General features: G+C 42.9%; 1 protein-coding gene across 3 annotated transcripts; it reads left to right on the top strand.

Moving 5' to 3' along the window:
• Positions 1-414: 414 nt before the first annotated feature.
• ap1b1 (adaptor related protein complex 1 subunit beta 1) lies at positions 415-24715 on the top strand. 3 transcript variants are annotated; one of them, XM_073465660.1, is made up of 23 exons: positions 2121-2181; positions 3971-4076; positions 4180-4315; positions 4532-4777; positions 4953-5143; positions 5242-5463; positions 5565-5685; positions 5795-5890; positions 6072-6187; positions 7243-7408; positions 8150-8248; positions 8690-8949; positions 9977-10184; positions 10394-10414; positions 10647-10766; positions 11292-11321; positions 11418-11555; positions 11650-11795; positions 11889-12018; positions 14939-15023; positions 15471-15557; positions 16135-16289; positions 23163-23920. In XM_073465660.1, the coding sequence occupies exons 1-23, from the start codon at positions 2145-2147 to the stop codon at positions 23235-23237; spliced, it is 2991 nt and encodes a 996-aa protein (XP_073321761.1). In that variant the 5' UTR covers positions 2121-2144; the 3' UTR covers positions 23238-23920. The 3 variants fall into 3 exon arrangements, with proteins under 3 accessions (XP_073321759.1, XP_073321760.1, XP_073321761.1); XM_073465658.1 differs by lacking the exons at positions 10394-10414; positions 10647-10766 and adding an exon at positions 415-462 and having other exon boundaries at positions 23163-24715; XM_073465659.1 differs by lacking the exons at positions 10394-10414; positions 10647-10766 and adding an exon at positions 480-531 and having other exon boundaries at positions 23163-24715.
• The last annotated feature ends 1691 nt before the right edge of the window (positions 24716-26406 follow it).

Below are 26406 nucleotides of genomic sequence, written 5' to 3'. Positions count from 1 at the left end.
GTGTGTGAATATATGTGTGAGTGGGTGAATGTCCACTTTCTTTGGTAAAATAAACCAGCTAATCATGTTTCGAGAGGTGTTGAGGTAACTTTATGGTCACTTTAGAGGCTGCAGGTGCTGCCAACCCTCTTTAAATGGACGGAAAACAGTGTGAAATGATATAAAAGTCACGGATTTGATATCAGGATCACTTCTCATGACACTTTAATGAATTTATATGAGTGTGTAAGTCACATTTAACACTGTGTAAACTGCAGCTTGTAGAGGTCAGTCCACTGCAGCTAATCTTAAGAAATTGTTAAAATAAATAAATAAATAAATGTGTTACCAACATTATGAGCGTCTCTGTGAATGAAAGCTGACGTCGGTGTGTTTGCAAACGTCACTCGGAGCGAAGGCGGAAGTGAAACATCCAGTGGGAGGGGACGGAGGCCATCACAGCCCCCACTGACGCCTGTCACGGTAAGATGTTTGTGGAGGTTTTTCCTCTCCGTGTTCATTGTGCGGCGGGTCTAATTTTAACTCCAGAAGGTACGGCTAAGTCGTCGGGTAAAGGTTTTGAACCAGGCCGATAGATTAAGAGCTTAACTATCCCGGCAAAGGCATCCTTAAGCCTGTACTTAGAAGGTCATGTCTCAGCCGTGCGAGCTGAGAAAAGTGGCCAGGCGCTAGCTGACACTGACAGGCACACACAGCTAGCCTCTGTAGCTAGCACTAGCTTCATTTCAGCTAACTGCTGCAAACATGCAGGAATGGGCGAATCAGTTATGCGTGAGTAACCGGCTGCACAGCCATCCGGACAGTTCAGCTAACCTCACGTTGTCGTTACATATTTCAGTTTTCTCGCTTTTTGCGGATGATTTGTACACACTTGAGCTCGCTATGCTAGCGCTAACGTCGCGGTAGCTCGATGCTAAAGCCAGCTAGCGAACCTTTCCTCTACTTTTTTTGGGGGAGGCTAAGATAGCAGCTTAACTCACAGTCAGCTTCTGTGGAGTACTCATATTGTCTGTCTGGAAACTATCCAAGAATACACTGTTTATTATTTATGCTCAGTATGGCGTGAATTATCGTACAAACGTGTTGTATTCAGCTGCATCGTCTTGCTAGCTCCGTCGTCAGCCGTGTTAGCGCATCGTCTGTGCTTGACTTGTGGCTAACAGCCTGTCTGATGCTGACAGCCACCTGAAGCTCAATGAATAACGAAGCTGCTACGTTTTATAAATGAAACGCTGTGTTTTGTTGATGCTGTCACCTGTTACCAATAGCTAGCTAACGTTAACAAGTGATGGGGCCTTTGCTGACAACATCTCTCCCTGCTAGCATGTTTATGAAGTTTCATTCAGTCACACGTTAGCTAAAGATAAAGGCAGTGTTCAGTGATATTATTGTTAAAGCACTTTTCTTGTTGTTGTATAGATGTATGGTTTATGTCTCCAAATAGCTATCTGAAGTGCCATCTGATTTAATGAATGAACAGCTAATTAAATAACAAGTGTAGGCACCTGCCATCAGTGTTTGTATTATGTAATGCAGTTCAATAATCATTATATATGAAGTGTTTATAGCTAAAAAAAAAAGCATACTTAATGTTCAAAGTCAACATAATCTGATGATTACAAACATGGGATAAGTTATGTAAAAGTACGCTTCTGTTAAAAGCGTCACAGTCGGATGGTTTCGAGTATTATTTTACTCATAGCAGGAGAGTTTCTCACTTAAATCTGAGTTTCTGTTCCTTTTTTTTTTGGGTTAGACTTCCCTTCATTTCCTTCAACTTGAACGACATTCGCTTTTAGCAGGAAGTATTGTTGTGTAAACGGGAGAAGATGTTTCTCAGAGAGGCGCTGGGTCAGTAGAGGGGAAATCAACAACAGGAAAGCAGAAAGTATTTGAAGGGTTGACTCGCCAAGTTCGCCACATTCGTGCTGACCGAGAAGTTGTTTTAAAGAGATGATATCCATTGTTTTTCCTTTCTGATAGACGGCTGCCGTTTGTTCAGGAGAAGACAGGAATTCCTTTTATTTCCCTGTGCTTGCACTTCTAGTATTTCCTGTCGCTCTCGTGATGCTCCAAGTTTCCGCTCGTCGTCTTTCTCACCCTCACTTGTCTTTTTGCAGGAGAATCGACAGTTTGGATCCAAGATGACGGACTCCAAGTACTTCACCACTACCAAGAAAGGTCTGATGGCTCGCTGCTTACACATTCATCAGATAAATTATTTAACCAATCGATAAGTTGATAGCATCCATGCAGTGTTTTCAAGCAAGCGCATGGTGGACTTCAGCTGGGTGGTGCTAAATTATTATCTCCACAAATTGCACTACATTTTGTTAATGTAATGTCGTTACATGTTTGAATATCACTCAGTTAAAGATGCTTACTCGGGTAAAGATTGTAGCAAATCCTCAAGAAAGCCATGTTCTGTAAACTTGAGCTGTTGAATATAACAAAACCTAAAACTAACCTCGCCCGACCTTAAATTTGAGCCACAGATGTCATCACCCTGCGTTGTCTCGCCATTTTTACAGCGAACAGAGCTGCACTGGTTATTGTAAATCAGATTAGACATATTGAGCATTAACTGACAGATTTGACCGTCCTGCTGTGCCTCCTGTTGTGTTTTTGTTGCACACGACCCAAAAACTGTGCATGTTCGCACGCACCGGGCTTAGCTTCTTTCAGTATCTGCTTTTTTTTTCCTGTGCATCTGCCCGATGTTGCTGTGTGGCAGTCTGTAGTTAACATCTTGGAGGAGATTGGGAGTGATTAGCGGTTTACAGTTCCTGGGAAACTCTTAAGTAGGTAGACTCAAATATAAGCCCAAAATTGACAGTGTACTGACAGTGTGTGATTTTTATAGTGTAATTCATAGCCAGTGGGTTTGTCAGTGACACTGCACTGAAATATAAATACAGTTTAGCCTCAGTCAGTTTTGTACATCGCACCAAAACAAATCAAAAACCTCCGTAATCCTTGTTGAGATGTTCACACGGTGACATGATGTAGTTACAGTACAAAACAAGTTAGCCCTTCTTCTTCAGGTTTTCTTTACTTTTATTTTTTTTTATCCGTGCGAGAGAACAACTCTGTGGGTGATTAACTATTATTAACTATTTGATAATCTGCCCTCACATTCGCACATGCTGTGCAGAGAAACAGAGAGCGAGATGTTCTCTAGATTAACATCGCTCCTCCAAACACAGTTTTTAATGCAACCTCTCCTATTTAGTGTCGGCCTACTAATGCCGTTGTTTCCGTTCAAGCTTGTAAGAGCACCTAGTTGTTGCTGTGACATTTGGTACCACATTGGTTTCGATTGGCCACATAGTTAACGACGAGCTTCCTCCGCACATGGCTCACCTGCGGTTGTGAAATCGGGGGTTAAAAACATACCGCTGACGAGTAAAGTCAACAGAGCAGCAGACAAATACCGGGAGAGAGAAACCCGAAAGGCGAGGTCAGCCAGTGGGTGTGTGCATTAAGGTGGACAATTAATGAAGGCAAACTTTTAAAGCCTTTCACTCATCAACAGTCAGGTCCATGGCTTGTCACTCTCACTTGTTATCGGAGCTGTAAGTCTGCTGCTGTTCAGATACTTACAACGCCAGACAAACAACTCCTGCTGCAGATTTAATGTAAAAGCCTTCGATCACTCGGCCATTAGGAGGCTTATAGGCAGCACCATCTATTGTGCACTCACATTCACATTCACATCACATTGGTTTCTTCCGGCATGTACACCTAAACACCTGAAAGCAATACAAGCCGGCAGTATCAGAAAACTGCTGCGGGAGTCAATGTCCTGGTTCTGAATGAGGGATTCTGAAAGGATACTGTATTATGTCGGCGTATCCACTTTCCAGTTTTCCTGTTGTGAAAAATGTGCTGCACATTCGCCCTTCAACTCCTTATATCACAAATATATTACATGATGTGTGATTCCCTCTTTTCTCTTGTGTGTTCACAGGGGAGATCTTTGAGCTCAAGGCGGAGCTCAACAGCGACAAGAAGGAGAAGAAGAAGGAGGCTGTGAAGAAGGTCATTGCGTCTATGACCGTCGGCAAGGATGTCAGGTGAGCCAGCGAACATTTAAAGTCAGAGACGCAGGAACTGGAATAATTAACTGTAACACATTATTGGAGTCAGAAGTTATATAACTCGTTGTCCCCTCTTCAGCGCTCTGTTCCCAGATGTTGTGAACTGCATGCAGACGGACAACCTGGAACTGAAAAAGCTCGTCTACCTCTACCTGATGAACTATGCCAAGAGTCAGCCAGACATGGCTATCATGGCTGTCAACACCTTTGTAAAGGTAAAGCTTAATCCATTATAAAAAGTATTTTTAATGATCTATTTATTATTAATTCGTACTGTGCCATAAAAGTGTGTGTCCTACAGTTTGTGAGCCAAAACATAATGAAAGAAAAACAGAAGTATTTTAAGAGGAAAGGAATACATTTTACTGGGAAATTGTGTTGTATATAGAAATAAATTTAAAAGTTATGATCTCTCTGAACCACCCATCTAGGACTGTGAAGACCCTAACCCTCTGATCCGGGCCCTTGCTGTCCGTACGATGGGCTGCATCCGTGTGGACAAGATCACTGAGTACCTCTGCGAGCCGCTGAGAAAATGTCTGAAGGACGAAGACCCGTACGTGAGAAAGACGGCCGCCGTGTGTGTAGCCAAGCTCCATGATATCAACGCTCAGTTGGTGGAGGACCAAGGCTTCCTGGACACCCTTAAGGACCTCATATCTGACTCCAACCCCATGGTACGACTCCTTTGAGCAGCACACTAGATGGCTGGGTTAGCCCCTGCTCTGTCTTTAACTGATACGCCCTGTGCTGGCATACAAATGACCACCATGTTGCCAGAATTGTGTTAGTTCAATGACCTCTCTTTTATATCTCTTTTCCTTTTTATCTGTACTTGTCTTTTATCTTTAGGTTGTAGCAAACGCAGTGGCAGCGCTGTCGGAGATAGCAGAGTCTCACCCCAACAGTAATCTACTGGACCTGAACCCCCAGACCATCAACAAGTTGCTGACCGCTTTAAATGAGTGTACAGAGTGGGGACAGATATTCATCCTCGACTGCCTGGCCAATTACACACCTCGCGATGACCGTGAGTCCCAAAGGTAAGCGAAGCCCTTTTATTAACGTTGCATGTAAGATGGCAAACATTCACAGTTTAATTTTCTGATCCTTCTCCCCCAATTTCATCAATGTCTGCCAGCATCTGTGAGCGTGTCACCCCACGGCTCTCGCATGCCAACTCCGCGGTGGTGCTGTCAGCGGTTAAAGTTTTAATGAAGTTCATGGAGATGCTGCCCAAAGACCTGGACTACTACGGCACCCTGCTGAAGAAGCTCGCCCCGCCACTGGTCACTCTCCTCTCTGCTGAGCCCGAGTTGCAATATGTGGCGCTCAGAAACATCAACCTCATCGTACAGAGACGGTAAATGTGGGGAGGTCTTTTGCTTTTCCTTTTGTTTTATTGTGTGTTGTGTTACAGTCTGAGTCGATCGCCACAAATAACAACAAATGTCTCTTTTATAGCCCAGAGATCCTGAAACACGAGATGAAGGTCTTCTTTGTGAAGTACAATGACCCAATCTACGTCAAACTGGAGAAGCTGGACATCATGATCCGCCTCGCATCGCAAGCCAACATCGCCCAGGTAACACGCCCGCTGCAGTAACACATTATTGTGTTAGAAAACTTGTAAAACATTTATCTTTATAGATAACGAAATGATCTGAGTGACACCACTGCTCATCTGTCTGTAGGTCCTGGCTGAGCTGAAGGAGTACGCCACTGAGGTGGATGTGGACTTTGTCCGTAAAGCGGTCAGAGCCATTGGCCGCTGTGCCATCAAAGTAGAGGTGGGTGGAGATGATGTCATATTGTCACTGGATGTTTTGTTGGCCTTTGTAAACAATTAAAGGCCAACAGTGAGACACAGTTCCAGATCAGAGAACTTTGACAACTAACTCATCAATTGTTGCAGCTCTACATGCAGTCTAAACTGTTTCTGACTGATTTTATTCCCTCTACTTTCAATAGCAATCAGCAGAGCGCTGTGTCAGCACACTGCTAGACCTCATCCAAACCAAGGTCAACTATGTGGTGCAGGAGGCCATTGTGGTCATCAAGGACATCTTCCGGAAGTACCCCAACAAGTAGGTTCCCACGTAGCCATGTCAGTGTGGTCATATGCGTATTGTTTGCTCACACTGGCCGTTCATATTGAGACATTTGAGATGTGTGACGTTGTTTGTCTGAATTAGATGCTTTGCTTTGTTGTCAAATCTGTAGTATTGACTCACACAAACTGTTAAACACAAGCAGACAGCGTGTCTGTTCCACATCACTGACCCCCAGATTATTCTCTCTTGCTGTTTAAATGGGCAGAGTGAAAGCTCATTAAACAGACAAAAATTGTTTTCATGTTGGCATTCATCCCGATACGGCATGCGCGAAAGCTTTTGGACAAGAAAATTGTTAACGGTAACGCAGAGAGTGTTCGTGGTGGACCGCACTGAACAGCCTGCCTTGATTGCACCTGGTCGAAGGTCAGGTTTATTCATCCGGAGCGTGACTTTCTACTGTGGATCCGACAGAGTGCATTCATGTGCCAGACAGAAACCTCTCCCACACACCACTGTGGAGTCGTGAGTCGCACAGGGAGCAGCTTTGCAAAGCTTCCAGCCTCGGCTCGGCTCAAGCCTTCAGCTGTATGAGTCACTACCCACTCAGACTTCTGCCTTTTCTAATTAGAAATCAACTAAATCTTTTTGATTTGGCAAATCTTGTGATTAAACCATTATGTAAATGGAATTGTTCATTATGAAACATTTAGTGCAGGTTAGATATGCCTCCACCACAGGAATTTACCCACCACAGCAGAAAAAATTGAGCATCTAGTCCTGAAGACGGAGCTAAAAGGACAGTAAATATTGCATTTACATTGTCAGGGTGCCAGAATACACGGCTCCAAGGCAATGCTAATGTTGCTCTGTGTCTCCTGAGTGTTAAGTAGGCAGCAGTTGATGTGGAGACTGTATCTGTTTCTTGTTTTTTTCTGTCCCTGCTGGTCCCAACAGAATAATTCAATTTCAGGACAATTGGATTAATTTCCTCCGTGTGATTGTTTATATTTCAAATGACATTGTCTCCCCTAATATATTTGTAATATTTGACCGGATGCAATGTTGTTTTGTGTGACTGTGTGCAGGTATGAGAGTGTTATTGCCACTCTGTGTGAAAACCTGGACTCCCTGGATGAGCCGGAGGCGCGCGCCGCCATGATCTGGATTGTGGGAGAGTACGCTGAGCGCATCGACAATGCTGATGAGCTGCTGGAGAGCTTTTTGGAGGGTTTCCACGATGAAAGCACTCAGGTGTGTTCAGGAGAGTGCAGGGAGGTTGTTAATTTGTCCATTTTTGATTTCAATTAGTGGGCAGTGCTCGCAGTAAGTAGCACATTTAAGTTTCTGTAGTTGGAAATAATTAAAGCCTTTGGTTAGCTGCTGTTAAACACTGAAAATGGAGGACGCCACACACAGCACCACAGAGAACTGGTCTCGTTAAACTGAGAAATGAAAGAGCCCTAGATGAGTAAGATATTTTGTATTAACTGTGCTTAAAGGGAAAACGTAACAGTAATGGTACATTTTTTTCCAATCTGGGTCAGACACATTTTATAGAGAAGCCAGCTTTCATTCAGAGGAGTGTTGTGCAATTACACCAGGCTTACTTGTTTAGACGGCGCACTATTTAATAGATCGATTTCCCATCTTATTGCCTTGGAGAGGCTTTTCTGATTACATTCGGTGGTTTCGTGGGATAGAAAAATGTTTGTTTTTGTGCTGTTGTGTGGCAACGGCAGACTAAACTAGTAGTTGGAGCAACAGGGTGTGACCATGGGAAACCTAAGCCCTGAGAAGTAAAATGAGTCTCGACTTTGTTTATTTATGTGTTTACTGTACTTCTACACAGGTCATCGTTAAAGGATCATCATTAAGATGCACCTTGCTACTGTCGTGCAACTTCATGCCGAATTGAACGTCACTGGCTGCATTTAAAAGTACTAGTAAAGGAGTTCTGACATGTACTGTTTGTGTTCACTTGTTCACCTGTAGGTGCAGCTGCAGCTACTGACGGCAATCGTCAAGTTGTTCCTGAAGAAGCCCACTGAGACCCAGGAGCTGGTGCAGCAGGTGTTAAGCTTAGCCACACAGGTGAGAGAGAAAATGCTCACAGATACAGTCTACAGATATGTGATAATCCTCACCGTGCTGCCTGCTACTCTGAATGCTACCCATGTCGTCCTCAAGTAGTTTGAGGCTTCTTCAGTTCTGAGAACAGAACTGAAGAAGCCACTTGGATGAGAGTTGAAACGTCTTCAAGAAACTGAAACAAGTCCAGACACCTATCGCATAGCACACTTGAAACCCTGTGAACGTTCTCCTTTTTTTCAAAGGTAATAAAAATGTAAGGTGTCAGTCTGCCTCGTGCATCAGCCGAATCTTATCTGTACCGAGGCTGACTCAGTTTTTGACATCTTTGAATCACTGCTCAGTCTCTCATATCGGGGCCAAGACGAACTGACATTAAGTATTTATTAAATAAGCTCCATGAATAATAGTCCTTCCTCTTCTCGCCTCCATCTCTCACTGCAGGACTCTGATAACCCAGACCTCAGGGACCGCGGCTACATCTACTGGCGTCTGCTCTCCACAGACCCTGTGGCTGCTAAGGAGGTGGTTCTTGCTGAGAAGCCCCTGATCTCTGAGGAGACAGATCTGATTGAACCCACACTGCTGGAGGAGCTCATCTGCCACATTGGTACTCTGGCCTCTGTGTACCACAAGCCTCCCAGTGCCTTTGTTGAGGGCAGCCGCGGCGTTCAGCACAAGAGACTCCCTGGCAGTGCTGGATCGTGAGTCATGCCCTTTTTTTTTTGTTTTTTAACACCGCAGGGAAAAGGGGGTTTGTTTACTTAAGTGGACAAAGCTTCTTGACCCGGCTATTATGTTACACTTCAAATTTGCTGAGTGTCACACTTTCTAGCAGTGTTGAGCTGTGCATCTGTTCTTCCCTGTTCCTTCCTGCCTTTTAGATACAACACATCTATTTGTTATCTCTCTCAGTGGACTACATGGAGTTATAAACGCAGTTTAATGGCAAACAAGGCTCGCAGTCTATGCCAGACTTTTACACAATGGTTTTGCTGGAGACGTTTTTCTAGCGAGGCGTCTCTGTTTGATCTGCTGCCATGTTAAACTATTTCTGCTATTCTGTTTTGAAACATCTTTTGTTGTTTTGGCTGTTGTCACATCTTCCATTTCGTGAGCAGGAGGACATTGACACTTTTCTGTGGTCTTGCTGGCCTCTTTTGCACAATCGCTTGTTTTTTTCATATATATATAAAACTTGCACAGAAACTTCTACTTCACTACTGACATTTCCGACTTGAGTTAACTGCTGTCGACCCAAAGTGCGGGGCCGTTGCTTGGAGAAGGCTTATGCCCATGTCCATATATATTTTATCTCAGGTAGAAATTGCTGGCAGCGTGCTGGATAGGAAGAAGCACTTGTGCACTGAGAGACAAAGCTCAGCACATGACTTAACACTCAATAACTCTCTTAAAGTCTTAAATGCAGAGGCAAAACCAAACTCTTGCATAATACAAGTGTATGTTTGAGTTCTCTCTGAAATATATCTTTATTAGTCACACATTATTAGGTTATAAAGCATGCTTATTTATACATATGGCGTATTTTCCACCAGACATTTTGGCTGTTGATATTTTCATCCGACAGTCAACCACACATATCTGGCAGCTAACGTAAACCCTGCTCACACTGTACATGAAAATCAGGAACCAGGAATATCTGCAAAACAGTTTGCAAATAAGTGACAGAAAAGGGCATTCACTAAATTAATTATTTTTAATTTCCTGTAGAGGGGAGAGTGTTGACAGCCCAGATACAGGTTCTGCTGCTGGAGTTTCTGAGGCGCCCCCTGCTGTAATCCCATCCCAGGGAGACCTCCTGGGAGATCTGCTTAATCTGGACCTAACACCTCCTACTACCACCGGACCGCCACCAGCTCCCTCCTCTGGGATGCAGATGGGTGCTATGGACCTTCTCGGAGGAGGACTGGACAGCCTGGTAGGTTGTCTACACACCGCTGTTTGAGTGCAGCCATCAGGCTCTGAAAGGCTGGCTTAGCACATCTCAGTGGATTTAAGGCTTATTGTCATTAGGACCGAGTGATTAAATGTATCTTTGTATTCTTTTTTTCTACCTTTTGTTGCTTTTTCTTTTTTTCTTTTGACTCCTGTGTGTTTTCCTTTCTTTGTTCAACGCTGCACCTGCAGATGGGGGATGAGTCTGAGCCGGTAACTACACGGAGGGAGAGGGCAAAACATTTTTAAACCATGTCAGGCCATGTTAGAGGATTAATTTAATGAGCGCAGTTCTACTCTAGTTCTCATGCATCATTCTGTAATTTTCATTCGTCATTTATCATCTTTTCTTATCGTGATATCTGTAGGAAGCATGCTGTTAAATCCTTGAGTCCGTCTCTTTTCTTATCTCTGAGCTCTGCGATTTGTTTCATGTTTCAATCAGCCACCCATTCCCCAACGGACGGACACCCCTCAGTCACCTCAGCTCTCTCATCAGTCCCCATCGCCCCCCGATTACAGCCCCACTGAGGTTGGTCCAGGGGACCACGCTGGACCAGTAAAGGCCAGCAACAGCTTAGAGCCCCCTCTTGTCCCCTGTTGTACCACTGTGTCCCCTGAATAGTCCTCCTCAGCAGTCATTTGTGCCTGTTTGCACTTTGTTTATGTTTCTCATTCCATTTAGGTGAGATTTTAGTACATTTCCCCCACGTTTTGTACACAGTAGTTTAGCTTTGTCACTGTGTGGAATCACTATATGTCTTGCACTTCCAGTTTTGGTCACTGTACTCCCAACCTCTTCATCATCACAGTAGACACATTTAGTGAGTAGCATTTGAACAAAACCTTTTGGATTTTGGACAATAAAAGGTCAGTTACATAAGAGGAGACATTCTCTTATACTGGTGCATATCTCCTTCTTATTTTGCTTGTTACTAGTATAAACCCCCATAGCCGTCACTGAGACATCAGAAAGACATTTCTGAGACCCTCCACCACTCCATCCACCCTCTTCAAACCCTCCATCATATAATTTGAGTTTGCACCAGTAGATGACCTTAAATTTCTGTTCTTCTTCCTCTCCTCTCAGCTTGGCGGCGACCTTGGAGGAAGTCCTGCTGTAAGTCATTTTATCTGAGGTTGTTGCTCTTGGATTGCTCTGTAAAACGTGACATTGAATGTTTTTTGAGGTAACCTGTTGCTTTCTGACCCACAGATGGGTGCTGGTTTTGGTGCACCGCCAGCTACAATGCCAGCTTCTTTCCCTCCCCCCGTGAGCGGCGGTCTGGATGACCTGTTCGATCTCGGTGGTAGTGTTGGTATGCCCATGGGAGCCTACAGCCCTCCTAAATCAGTGAGTCTTGATAAGCTGGGATCGACTTATTATAGAATGATGTAACAGCAGTGGTGGGGTCACTAATGGAAGAACGGATCTTGTTTATGTTCAGATTTGGCTTCCAGCCATGAAGGCCAAGGGTCTGGAGATATCTGGCACGTTTGCCCGCCGTGCTGGGGTCATCCAAATGGAGATGACCCTCACTAATAAAGCTATGAGTGTCATGACTGACTTTGCCATCCAGTTCAACAGAAACAGGTAAGATCATTGACTCAGCAATGTTCTTAGCTTAGATTTTAGTGTGTTTTCACATTTTGTGACACCTTTTTTCCCTCCTGTGTTCCTCTGTAGCTTTGGTCTCGCTCCGGCCGGCCCACTCCAGGTTCTCACTCCTCTCAGCCCAAACCAGAGCATTGAAGTGGCCCTTCCCCTCAGTACTGTGGGACCTGTCATGAAGATGGAGCCTCTCACTAACCTGCAGGTAACAGCTTCATGACATTCATTTCCCCTGAAATTGTTAGATTTGGTTTTGATTGAATAGGAGGGAAACCTTTTCGATTTTTCATGAACTGTCTCTGGACTGACGTTTTGAGCATCACACTTGTGACAGTGATGCAAGCTGTCAACAAGATGATCGTCAGATGTCAAGTACAGACCAGAGGCACAGTGTAATGTATGCCAACTTTTTTCAACACTGGCCTTTTGAGGACACCAGTGCCTCCAATTTACTGTCCTAACGCGGCTTCCTACTGGGCCTCAGACATTGTGACAGCTCTCTGTCAGAGCTGAATGGTAATGCAAGCAGAGCTGGTAGACATGACAGCTTTTTAAGTTTTTGATAATCAGATAAAAACATTGCTTTCCAAATTAAAGTTGACAATGTTTCAACTTCTTAGTCATTCATCTTAATATATCCCAAGTTTAAAGGACTAAAACATCAAAATGCTTCATGGTTGAAATACTTCTGAACCTGTCCATCTCTTGAAACATTAAGTTTTGTCCCGAAAATAGGACCAATGTTGTCTTAACCGATTTGTAACGCATCCTCCCTGTTATTAAGCTATACTGTTGAATTCCCATGCCGTGAATAAAAAAACGGGATTGAAACTTGAAACAGCCGTCAGAGCGGCTGTGATAGGTGGAAAACAAAAAGCGCAGCGGTGGCTGGCTTGTTTTTGATCAGGGTGGTTTCTTTTAACTGGGCAGAATGGTGGACGGGTGCTGTGTGCAGCTGGAGAGAGAAGATAAGAGTGTCGAGGGGGATGATAGAGGTGGAGGCGGTCATTAGTGGTCAGACAACACATGGCTCCTTTGTTTCTCCTGGCCTCAGTAGACCTGCTAACCTTTCTACTCAACTGCCTCTGGGCCCTGCTTTGATGAGAACTGCTGTCTGTTCTGACATTTTCTCGGATATTTTATTTCGAGAGCTTCTTCATGTATTTTGTCTCGTGGAAGATAATCACAGGATATTATTTTGAGTAGTCTTTTTAACTACTGACGTGGTGTAGCGCCGCAGTCAATAAAGCCCCTTTCTATCACAAATCAGCACTTTTTAGAGCAACGCTTTTATTACCTTTGGGTGCAAGTTTCATGAATATTTTGCCACCGTAGTGCCTTCTTCATTGACACGGCGGTTCAATTTTAAACATATCAAAGTGGTGACAGGATTGCTTGTTACAGAAAGAGATGGGAATCAAGAACCGGTTCCGGTTGAGAAGAGGTTCCAAATTGCCCAATCCACTGGAGTGATATTCCCCAAGCTTATCAATTCCTTTGATCGATGGTAGCCTGGTTTTCTGACATTTGCGCGTTGCAAAACAGTGTCTTCAAAAACTTGTCTATGTCAGCATCTAAGCTGCTGTTGGAGAGGAAGAAACGGCTGAAAGTGTGGCTTCATTTCAGGAAGAAGGACGACAACAGTTCTTGTCATTTCTGTAAAAATGATACATTTATGGAGGGATGGAAACCAACAATGTGCTGACACATTCTTCTGCAGGACATGGGCTTTAATTCTTAGACCGCCATGTATTTCACACTCGACACACAAGCGCCACTGCTAACCAACTGAGCAGCCGGTCCATTACACAGGGGAAATATTCTATGTTACAGTGATATAGGCGCCACACAGGGGCCACACGATTGATCAGGAATCAATAAGAGAGAGAGTCGGACTGATGAGCAGAAAATCGAAAGTGGCCTTAGTATCATTGAGATTGTTATCAGATCCCATCCATAGCTACAGAAACAGACATACAGTATGCCTGTTCAGTTTTAAAGAATTTCTAAAAGGCAATCTAGTACAGTGGTTTCCAAATTGGTGACCGCTGAATTAATACTTCTGTCTTATTAAACATATGGATTTTGCTGCGCCTGTCTGTCACTTGAGCTTAAGTAAATCAAATTCTGATTTCTTCTGATGTTCCTGTTATGGCCCTCAGGTAAGGCAATTATCGATTAATCTGTCAATTATTTTATCTATCACAGTTTTCCACAACAAGAGTCGTCGGAGTCAGATCGATTAACTACTACCAGCAGTCTCAATCCTTAAGTTATGTAGTTTACAATCAGAGGAGACTAAGAAAACAGGCAAATATTAAAAAATGCATTTTCCTATTAATCATCTCAGCTTTAGTTCAAAGTTCCTTCTGGACATTAAAATACGCGCCTATCTAAGATGATGAATGGCAATCAGAATCTGGACAGTACTTGAGAAAAGATGTGCTGACCCACGTAGCAAGAGCACAAAAATGTCTTTTTGCCTGACACAGCTCTTTCTGTATAACTTGCTGTGTTACTGGCAGTCCTGCATTGCACCCAGGAATAAGACGCCCTGATGAATTATTCACGAGACCTTCCTCTGTTATCCTCTGGCCGATCTCACTGTCCTTCTCTCAGCACTTTGTTGGTGAGCAGCCTGATTGATAGCACCGGCTGCCACCTGTCAGGTCTTTTTCTTCTGGGCCCATAGACCGTTAAAGGTCCTGACTGCTTGTCTCTTTTTGTGTCACATCTTTTATTTTTGGGGTTTTATTTTTAACCACTGTCTGCTATTCTTGTCTCCTTTTCTATGCTCATCTTTATTTATTTCAACTTGCTTAGCACTTTCTAAAGGCTGTGTAGAAAGAGTAATGTTTGATGTAATCAGCTTTTAAGTGATGTTTGCTGAAATTCTTTTGCAAATTGAGACCTCATGATTACTCCGAGACACAGTATGATGTGTGTGTTTGTGAAAGAGAGAGATTTCTCAGGACTGCAGCCCTCTTGATTCAGTAAACAGCACACATAAACCAGCAATGCCCATCCTTGAAGGGCACTTGTAAAGTAATTACCCACATATTGCTTCTTGTTCCTCATCCTGTCGTCCTCCTCTGCCCCCCTCCTTGGATGTAATCACTCTGCAGGTGGCTGTTAAGAACAACATTGACGTATTCTACTTCAGCTCCCAGTACCCCATCAGCATGCTGTTTGTAGAGGACGGCAAGATGGGTGAGTGTCTCTTGGATAAATCTCTTCACTCCAAAGTCTGAAAACCAGGCTGACGTCAAAGACATACGCAGACGTCAGTATGAGCACGTGCACAAGTTTGACGTAGATGTGTGAGTCTGTCCGCTCGTCTGCACCCGCTCAACTCTTTGGGGTATTCAGTTGCTCTTAGGTTGTGCACCAGTGCCACTGTTTGGCCTTTCCTCCTTCTGCCTTTGTGTGTTACTGTTTATTTATTCTGTGAAAACCTGCTGGCCTTTCTCCCCGTGGAGCCTCCTGATGGGGCTAGCAGCAGGGCAGCTGCCGGTGGCGGCGAGCTAATGCTCTGGAGCCGCAGCAGGAAACCAACTTAAATTTTTTCACTCCCGGGCGTACAATATTACCTGTTGTTACATTCAGTGTGTGCTCTGTCTTTGCCACATTCAGTTATTTGTGTCTCCACATCCACAGAGCGACAGGTGTTCCTGGCCACATGGAAAGACATTCCTAATGACAACGAAGCCCAGTTTCAGATCAAAGACTGCCATCTCAACTCAGGTAATGGAGGATGAAACGAGAATGCACTACCCGAAGAACTCCACACTGTGCTGCCATGTCCTGCAGATTCCCCATATGTAGAAATAACCCAACAGAGCAGTGGCCATCTCAAATTCAAATCCTTGCTAATGAAGCAAATTGTATTTTATGAGAGCTCATCTGCTACAGTCCCTATTTACGTGTGATAATTTAGTTTCACACAGGCGTGAGAGCAGCTGAACTGGAGAATAATTCCTAATGACAGCTTAATGGAGATTTCCCCCCACAGATTAAATTTCTTCTTCATCAACACAGAGAGAGGGTTTCACATCCTACTGGGGCGCAGCAGCAAGACAGTCTGAGGAGAAATGATTATTTCAAATTAGTGACTGCATCTTTGCTGCACAGGCAGCCTGGAGTGAAATTTAAGGGGATAATAAAGGGGAAAAGAAATCCTGCATGGTACATTAAATGACTGTTTTCAATGGTTTAATACAAAAATGAGCTGTATTCTATTCAGATGGTTAAAGTAGTATAGATGTAACCGCTAAAATGTTGACTTTTTTGTTGTCAACTCTTGAACATGTTCCCTCAACAGATGCCGCTTCCAGCAAACTGCAGGGTAGCAACGTCTTCACCATAGCCAAGCGTACAGTGGAGGGTCAGGACATGCTGTATCAGTCGATGAAACTCACCAATGGCATCTGGGTTCTGGCTGAGCTGAGGGTGCAGGCAGGAAACCCAAACTACACGGTCAGTACTGTATTAGTTGTTTTATACGAATTCATGAGTTTGGTCACATCATTGAGACTCAATTCTGACTTGATAAACAACTATTGCCCAGTAAAGAATGATGTTTTTAAGTATTAAATGTCAAGATTAAGATGCTCATTGAACCACGATTACACGTTGAGCAGTCAACTTTCATCATCGGGCTGCGGCGACTTTAGGTCCTCAAGTTTTCCAAAGGCTCCTGCAGTGGTGTGAATCCATGTGTCTGTCACTTATTGGAGAATTTGGTTTCTTCCTTGTTTGTAGCTGCAAATCAGAGCACAAACAACTCTGACTGCACCATTCCAGTGTTATGTCTCATGTGTGTGTGTTTGTTATCTTGTAGCGTGTGACCCCCTGTCGCTGATCACTCAGAGTGTGCAAACCACAAAGATTACAAGACAGAGAGTTGAGAAGTGTGAACGCGACATCGATCTGACGACTCTGAAAGTCGTGTAGTGTGACCGAGGCATTAAGTTAGCCTGGGTTGAAGTTTTCGCTAACTCTGTGGCCAACCCCCTTCACTTTTAATCTATTTATTCACCAACAACCTGCCTTAAAATGTCTGCAAACTACACTGCTACATTCACCCCTTTAACAGCTGGGATCTGTGTATCGCTGCAGAAAATCAGTAGTCAAACTAATATAATACTGATACTGTAGCAGCGAGCCTTAAACTGAACACATGAATGCGCAGTTTGTAGGTCTCTTAATAGCATGTTCAATACATTGGCTTGACTGGCCGCGTTTTCCTCAGATCTCTTACCCCATGCTGACAGGAGAGCGGCTGCTTAAATGTTGCCAGCAGCAGCAGCATGCATTAATAAAGAGCGCTGAGTTCACCAAGGCAACTCTTACAGGAGCAACATGTAAAAAATTTTAGTTTCAAACATTAAAGTTAACTAAAATAATCTGCACAGTGTACGGGAACAACACTTCTGACGTGAAGTAAAAGACGCTAAGTAGAATAATAACATTAGTCAGTGTGGTGGAGTTAACAAAACACCGTCACCACTGGACATTTTTCCTTGATGGGGACAAATGACGTAGCAGAGACATGAAGGAGATTGATGTTCAATGAGTTGTGAGTGTGGTGAAGGTTCATTGATTAGATTTTGGGCTAGTATTGGTGACTCACCTGTGTGTTTGTGTGTGCACATGCGTATTTGTTTGTGTTGTCACATGACTCAGCCCTGTCGGCGTCCCACGGTCTCTGCTCTTGATGGATTGTGTTCGGCTTAGAAAATTCTGCGTGACTGGTCCAGAAGGAGGACCTTGGTGTGACTCTCCTCCCTGTTCATCACTCAGGACTGCCTGTAGATCATGTTTTCTATTTATAAGGTGGCATTAACCACCTACTTTTATTACCACTACTACTTTAATGTTTTCTTCTGTCTAGACAAGTCAATTTGTTCTAACTTCATGTAGGAGACTTGGGAAAATACGGCTTAAGGAGTATTTCGTGGAATTAATTGACTGAAGTGAAAGATTTTTACTTTATGGTTATTTGTGGAGTATTTATTGTGTGTCACTTATTCTGCTGGGGGCGGTGTGCAGCTTTCATTTCCTCGCTCTTGATCGGTTGCATTTTTATTTCCCCTGTGCGTCCCATTTGTGCCGTAACCTCATTAATTCAGGACTCTCAGCACTGTACCCCTCCTGTCATTTCATGTTAATTTTTAAGTTCAAATTGCTCCTCAGCGAGGCTCGTAAGGCTCCCCCACTTTGTTTTTTGCAGAGGGATCATAAATTGTTCAGTGTAGAGGAGACTAGACTTCCAAGTTAAGCATGCTGCATGTACAGTGTGTACTCTGATGCTTGTCTCCGAGAGCTGCTGGCTGCTGCATGGTCTCTGCACTCTCTTGGCACGGCACATTAAAGCCAAGCTGCTAAAGCCTTTTGTCAGCAGCTATTTATAGACCTGAAGAAAGTACAGCCCTGCCAACGGTTATTGTCTGGATTTTATTCTGCTTCTTCAGACGAAACATTAAAACAATTATAATTCATTTCCTTCATTGAGACGTGAGGAAGAATGTTTGAATGTCACTGTTTTTGTCTTAAAACTCGATTGGCTTCAGCTCTCCCATGATGCCACACTACTTATAGCTGTGGCCCAATTATTATTATTATTACTCTGTGCTTATTCCAGCTGAGTTTGACTTTGTTCTGCATTAACAACAGCCTTAATGGACAATATTTCCCCACAATGCAATGCACAACGAAATGGAAGATCTTGAGAAAGCAAAGTAAAGAACCAATCACAGTATTTGCATGTTTAAATGCTTTAATAAATGACAGCTTGAGTTTACTACAAATTAGCAGTTAGTCTGAGATGTTGCTGTTGTGCAGATATCAAAGACGCTAGCAAAGCAACACGGCACATAAAATGGGCACAGTAGAAACATCTCAAAGGTCGGATCACCATGGTAACTGTTTATATATTCAAACGTGACACATGAGGCTGAAAGTGACAACAGAAATAAACAAGTTTGAAAAACCATAGTTTTACATATCTGTGCAACGCTACTCAACCACCAGTCGTCTGCTCGGATGTGATTGTTGCTGCGTGACGTCACGGTGATTTGGTCTGTTGCATCTTTGAATATATTTTTGTGTTTCTCTTCTTAAACCTGCAATGCAAACAAATCCTGAGCACAGCAAAGGATCAACAGCTTTTACTTTTAATGCTTACCGTGTTTGTAACAAGTTTGTCACCTTAAACCTTTTAGCAACAACACATCCTCACGACTAAATGGGTTCATTGTCAGCGTCTCCCAAAACGTTTGGTTGGGTTTAGGAAAACGTGTTTTAAGTTGAAATCACTACGTTACTTCTGTCACTTCAGATACAAATGTACCTGTGTTACCTCAATTACTTCGGTACATTCGTTGTGGACATGACATCACTTCACTACGTTACTAAGTTAAAAGTTAAAAGATCTCTCTGTTGACTTCTGGTTTCAGCTCGAATGTCCTGTGTCTGTATTCAGACTTTTCACTCTTTATACTACTTCGCCTTATTTCCTCCTTTGCAGCTGTAATAATGACCACAGATGCTAGAGGTTGCGGCCTATCACCAGATGTAAATACGGCTCATAATAAACTGTTTTCATTTTCAACCTAACAGGCTCGTTAGCAAACAGTTGCAGCTGTTACAGAGCTGTTACTGGCAAATAAATGTGCAGTTTAACTCTTTTACCTCTGTTTTTGGTCTCTATCAGCTCCTGAGGGAGATATCCGGCTCTTCAGTTGCTAAATGTTACACCATGTTCACAACACAAACACAGTTAACAAATAACACTATTTGCCACCGCGGATAAACAAAGAGCTGAAACATAATATAAAGTTCTATCATAGAGTCAGGTGATATTTCTCCGTAGCGTCGTCATTGGAAACTTCTTATTCTTAAGAAAAAAGCATTGTTAATGTCTGATTGGAGCCACTTTAAGTTTCTAATTTTGAAATCGTCAGTCGCTCTCAGATTGATTCATTAGTCTGACCTCCATCGCAGCTCATGTATTCTTTATAGTGTATGTAGTGGAGAACTGGGGCGCTGCTCGTCCTTTTGACATGAAGCATGGTCTTCTCATCTGCCATCTCCTGTCCCCATGGCAACTATTCGCCCGGTGATGTTGGCTGATTTCCTCTCTCCACCTCTTGAGCTGGTAATTCTGAGGGTTTTGGTTGAACACAGAAATGGACACCAAAGTGCTGCACTGCACGCAGATACAGAATATCTGCCGTCCCTGCAGACGAGCTCAGAGATACGGTTTTCACGTTCATGTCCCATTTAATATCTCACAACTTGATCATTGTTGGTAGTTTTACAAATAATATAACAATATGATGACGTACCTTTTTATTTGTGAGGTTTGAAATGAACTGGATCGACCAAAAACAGACAAACTGGTTGTTTCACTCAGGATGAGTTGATCGTGGTGAATTTCCAATCATGAGTATCCTCACGTGTGACTTGAGAAAGCTACCTTGATAACATACAGTCCTATATTGATGTCTTGATTAATTTTCCATAAATTGTTATATTATTACCAATAAATTATTCTAGCCGATAAATAGAGCCCATAATATGAAACCAGACTGCTTTCGTTGCTTTAACAAGAGCAGCATTTACAAACTCTGATACAGTAGGCGTCTGTTTTTACCTTGAAAGTTGGTTTCAATCCACCAATAAACACAGAAAAGGAGGAGGAGGAGAAGAAGAATACCTCCAGGTGTGCATGAACTACAGGTTAGGAATTTCTTCTTAAAATACAAACATGTGAAGTTATTGTTTATCGAATCCCCACCGGCCATGAGAAAAGCAGATAAATTATCGTATCGGCTGAAAAAACTCCATATTGTGTACCCCTATAAAAAAAAAAAAAGATTAACATATCTAAAGTTAGGATTAAGATGCATACAACTTTATCACACCCTGATCATTAAATAGCCGAGTGTCTTTGCTCTTCCCTAACGCAGTGCCGCTTTGCCTCATCAGAACTGCAGCGCTTCCACGTCCCCATTTATGCAGGTTTCTCAAAGACTCCTGCTGCGTTCTGCAGCGAGATGAATCCACGTCTCTGTCTCTACTTTGGCTGAAAGAAAAACCTTTCCATAACACATGATAGCACCGTTTTTATAACTAAACATTAGAAAGACAGAATTATGTAAACACCTTGATACTTGAAATTCCCTGTCTTGGCAAAAAAAAAAAATCCTGTCTCTCCATCTGTACCATGTGATTGCACCTCCTTCGTCACTTCAGTAGCTACCTGCTCCTTATTTGTCTGTTTCCCTGCTTCTGTACTGTTAATATAATCCTGATTTTCTAGCAGCAAGCCTGAAGCTGAACACAATCGTGCCGCAGTTTTTAGGTCTCTTAATAGCAGGTTCTGCGCAGTGGCTAGACCATCCGCATTTCCTCACATCTTTTACCCCATGCTGACAGGAGAGCGGCTGCTTAAATGTTGCCAGCAGCAGCATGCATTAATAAAGAGCGCTGAGCACATAGAGGCAACACTTAAGGAGCTGCGCAGTATTGTTGCTTTATTCCACTGCAGCCCTGTGGCATCCACCACAACACGCTCGCATCGCCTTTGTTTGATTATTAATATCCAAACATTTTAATAATGGCGGCAGTCTCAGAAGACAAAACATGACTGGAGCTTCAAACATGGACACTGTTTTCCTGAAAAAAATATATTTTCAGGACTATGAGACAAAACAACAGACGTTGGAGGACTTATTGTGACTGAAAACAGAACTTAGACATAATGTTCTTTGGATTTAGTTTCTTATCTTGCTGCGTTGTTTGTGTTTGTCACTCAAAACTAGTCACAGAGGGTCTGCACTCGCTATCTTTAGCAGATTTGCATTGTGACTCCCCCCCAGACGTTTTTCCAGTGGAACAAATGTGATTCTAAGAAATGACACTGATGAAAGCTGAAAGAACAAGTCGGAGGCAGAACGGCTCCGTGTGGACGCAGACGGCTGTGTGCGTTTCTGTCAGGGAAAGAAAAAAAAAAGCTTGTTTTCTCACATCACAGAGACGTTTGTCTGTGACGAGAAAGCGCTGCTGTTTGTAATTACGAAGCAATTAAATAGTGGAAAGTTTTTAAAATATTAGAAATAACAGTCTTTGTGTTAAGTGCAGCATCATGGCAGTATCTGTCCTGGTACAGTGATTCCACGTCTCCAGCTGCCGTGTGTTTGCTGTAAAGAGTCAGTGTCTCCTCTGGATCTGAGGAATAAACATCTGCAGTATGATTGTTGATGGGAGAGAAAAACTGTATAAAATCCTAAACCGACTCCCTGCTGGGAAATAACATCAAAGATCGGAGAGGCTGCATCTGTTTTCCCCAGTTTATGTGTCTGTATTTCTGTCAGTATTCAGTCTGTTTCTGACTGAATTTAGCTTTTGTTTTTTGTTTTTCATCTGAAAGATATTGAATTTTGAGACTTCTGCAGTTTGCCTGATGAAGACCTTGTAGGTCAGAACAATCCATTAAGCTTGCAAAGTACCCGTCCCCTTCCCGTTTCCTTTGTTTGTTGTGCTTAGAGATGTTAATTATTAATCATTAATCACCTTTAAGATTTGAACCAATTAAAATTTTGTTTGCCTTGTCGTTCTTTTGTTAGGAATCCATAGTATCGATACAAATCAGTTCAAAATAAATCTGGAAATCAATATATGCTGTATGTTATCAAGCCAGACGGCAGATATTCAAGCTTAACCCGATAAAGAAAATTCACCACGAGTGTTGTTTTTTTTATCACAATCTGTGATTTTACCTTATATCCTCCAATCTGATGCACAAATACATCAAAAAGTATCAAATGTTTCAAATTAAAACACAAAATACTGGTTTAAGAAAATGTATTTGATTAAGATGTATCAAAAAATATAAAAAAAACGCTCCAGACAAACTGATATTATCACATTTTAGCCGTTTAGTTGCATCAGTTTGGGTTTGAGTCTTTATTTAGCATCAAACAAAGATCATGTCGATGCTTAAAAAACGTTTTCTAATGGAAGCACATCAAACATGTTTAATATTATTAATGATTAACTGATAATCCGTTGTTAAAGCAGCCGACTGTCAACTTCCATCACTGGTTTTGCGGCTTATCCTGTCATTACTTCGTCATACTAACACAAGCTGTGATTTATTAGCTAATGTATCGATGTGTTATCTCTTCTGTGTATCTCGTTAAAGCTGTATGTGATTTGTTAAACTTCATGTCCCACAGCAGGCGTCTTCTGTATTGACCTGTCTGTCAAAACCTTTTCTGCACCTTGACAGCCGAGTTACGAAGTGAAATCATACTCATCCTGCTCGTCTGTCCTCTCCCTCAGGTGTCTCTGAAGTGCAGAGCTCCAGAAGTTTCCCAGTGTGTGTTCCAGAGCTACGATGCGATGCTGAAGAACTGACAGCCCCCGACGTCGACCCGGCCGCTGCCCCTCGCAGACTCCCGGCACCTCTTCCTGCTCTCCCCTCACCTGACCCACGAACCATATTACAACTTCACTCAGTGCGGGAGCCACTTCCTGCTGTGTCGGGCCTGGAGGCTGCACTCTGTATGTCATTCAGCTCTTTAATTAGGATGGTTAATGATGATTTCTGTCCCATTTTGACCACATGGCTGATTGTTTTATTCCCCTGAGACTGCAGATATTTCTGGTTCACTCTCTATCCTGTCCCTCTTTGTGTTTGTTGGCACACCAGTTCCAGTTTCTGGACATTTTATCTCATGATAGATCTTCTCAATGATCACCGTCACACTGAGCAGGTGCTCCGCTCGCCCCTGCCGGGCCCGTCCTGTGACGACCTTTATTCTTTTGGAGACGGACAGCCGTGTGACTTGTATCCCCGTGACTGTTTCCTCTGCATGAGGCTCTTTAATCATTAGCTAGCCCCATTTCTCTGCAAATTGGAGTCTATTTTTAGCGTCTGCAATCAGCAGGTGAATCATCAGCGTCTGCATATTTATTTAGGGTACTTTGGATTTAAAAATGCGGCTGAAAAAAAAGGCTTTAACTCTCCCTCCGCCTGCGTGAAGTGGAAGGTGGCCGTCTGGGCCGTGGAAGAGACACATAAATACTTACAAACTACATTATTGTTGTCTTTGTCATTTTGTAGAGTTTTCTCTAGCGTGTGGTCGGCAGCGGGATCGGATCGTCTGAATGTCTGATGTGTGCCTGGAAATGTTTGTCGTTGTGTGTTTATTTTAATTTCTTACATCAATATCTGGACATTTTATAGACTAGCAGCAGTTGTCCGCTGCCAGCTCTCTTACTTAGTCATTCCATGGTTTAATTTGTGTTTGTAGTCTTGTTAGTGTGCATGTGGCGAACTGGGAGAGAGCCTCAGGTGTTGAGGACGAATCAGTGACAGTCGATCGCAGCTCTCTCTGCCACTTTGCTCTCTCTGTATCCTTATAGCAGCTTTCTGAGTACCACGGCCACCTGAGATGAAGGCTCAGGTGAGATATCTCTAAACTTTCTAACACTTCTGAGTAATACGTGTACACGCAGGTAGCAAACTTAGCTTGAGAGAAAGATAGAACAACACCCAGTTATCCCTGTTTTACCCGCAGACTCCAGATGAAATTGATTCCTTTTTCCGAGTCGTTACACTGAAGCCCTTTTTATCGGCTCCGCAGGATGTTTGCACTTTCTCTATAAGGCCTTGTAAAAGACTACAACGGAGGTGGCTGTGTATTCTGAGTGTGTGTCTTTGTGTGTGGTGACGGCTGATTCATATGAAATGCTGTATAAAAAAAGAAAAGAGAAAAAAAAGATAAAAGAAAGAAATCAAATGTTTAATCAGATGCTTTTTGGTTGAGTTGATTTTGTTCATTGTGTGTACATCATTTGAAAAAGAACTATTAAAAGTCTTGATAAATTCACTCGCTCAGTCTTTTATTCAGTTTGTCGACATTTATGACGGAATAAAAGTTAAAAACGATCTGTGCCAGCGTCACAGGACCAGAACGTTATCTCAGTGTTTGTTTGCTTGGCAAAGTTCACATTCCCAGAGTCCCCTGGAAGCCGGCGTGCATTGTTTTCACACACACTTAATAATCATTGATGACATTTGGGGCGTTCATGTTTCTTCTCATGCTCGGCTCAGCCTTCACAGCTTTTGCATACAAAGTCTCTGAGTGTTGTGAAGTCTTGAGGTTTATCCACAGCCGAGTGCATCTTTGAGGTGCGGCAGCTCCTCTGAAGCAGTGACGGGGTCTTTAAAAGGTCCGAGCTGCTTGGCAAAGTCTAACTGCATCGCTTAAACGGGAAGACGAACAAGCTCCCGTCTCAGATCGGCTCCTCTGTGGGGGATAAAGCTGCAGAGTTACTGACCGGAGAGGAGTCGCGTCTTCCAAAGCTGTGCCAAGCATTAGTCTGTTAATGATGTATTGATCCTATGTGATTTATGCCTTCCAACAGGGGGCGCCACTGCACTGCACTTTGTTAAAGGCTCAGTCCGTATAAAGCAACAGACTCCCAAACTGCTGAAGTTAATAATATGTACAGTGTCATGGCAGTAACATTAAGGGATTAGTTTTATTTCTTTCCTGGCCTACAGCGCATCAGGCCACCCACCACTGCCTGATCATTATTTATATGCAGCATTTAAACACTCAATTTAAGCCTTACAACCTGTGGTGGAAGATTTCCAAATGTATAAATAGCAAAGTGTCAAAGCAACAAACCTCCACTACAAGTGAAAGTCCTGCGTTCAAAATCTTACCTCAGTAAAAATACAGACTTATGAGCAGTATCAAAAGAAGTATTAATAGTAAAAGTACTCATCAGGCAGCAGAATGATGCCTGATGAGTACTTTTACTATTAATACCTCTTGAGTCATTGTTAGACATCACTGTGTGAGCAGCATTTCAGTTGTTTAGGAGAAAACTGTTTTACTGTGAAGCTCCAGAAATGTTTTGTGGACTATGAAACTTCACCTGACTCTCCATCGACATGGGGTTGAGTAGATAAAGACTGAATTTTCATTTTTGGGTGAACTTATCTTTTAATTTCAAGCCGTCGTGCTACTACAGCTAACTTAACTGTGAAGTTAAGTTCGCACCGTCATCTCTCGAGCTCTAAAAGCCACGAAAAGGCCAAAAAATACTTACAACTAACATGGTAATGACCACCAGACACATTTTCTCACTTATTACGGTGTGCACGTACTAAAATCTGCATCAGATCAGGTGAGATGTGACACCGTGTGACACTGAGCAGATACTGCAAGAAATTACAAAAACCTGAGAGGACAAGGATCGAGACAGCCGACCCATTTCTGTTATCACAGCAGGCAAATAGGTTTTAGCGCACTAAGCATGTGACAGGTACAGGTTAGAAAGTTAAACCAAAGAAGGAACGTCATGGCAGTAAACTTTTTCAGATCTTTATTCTGTGATTTGGTCTCAATTCAACTCCTACTGTTACAACTTAGTGTGGTGGGTTGAAACAATGGATCTCCTTGTATTTGACTTGAATTAATGAAACCTGTGAGTGGGTGGAAACCAATCTCACATCAGACATTCTGACAGGTGGGATTAATGACACAAAGGAACGCTGTGTTCCCTGCAG

Source organism: Pagrus major, chromosome 5 (genome assembly GCF_040436345.1).
Source record: "Pagrus major chromosome 5, Pma_NU_1.0".
NCBI lineage: Eukaryota > Metazoa > Chordata > Actinopteri > Spariformes > Sparidae > Pagrus > Pagrus major.
Note: the sequence above shows the minus strand (reverse complement) of the source record. Positions and strands in the feature narration are given on the sequence as shown.

What these genes read in the sequence shown, in the direction of transcription:
- ap1b1 (XM_073465660.1), top strand. Translation starts at nt 2,145, where the DNA reads ATGACGGACTCCAAGTACTTCACCACTACCAAGAAAG. An exon ending in ACCACGCTGGACCAGTAAAG is followed by an intron (nt 10,767 to 11,291) that starts GCCAGCAACAGC and finishes CTCTCCTCTCAG; the next exon opens with CTTGGCGGCGACCTTGGAGG. An exon ending in TGTAGAGGACGGCAAGATGG is followed by an intron (nt 15,024 to 15,470) that starts GTGAGTGTCTCT and finishes CCACATCCACAG; the next exon opens with AGCGACAGGTGTTCCTGGCC.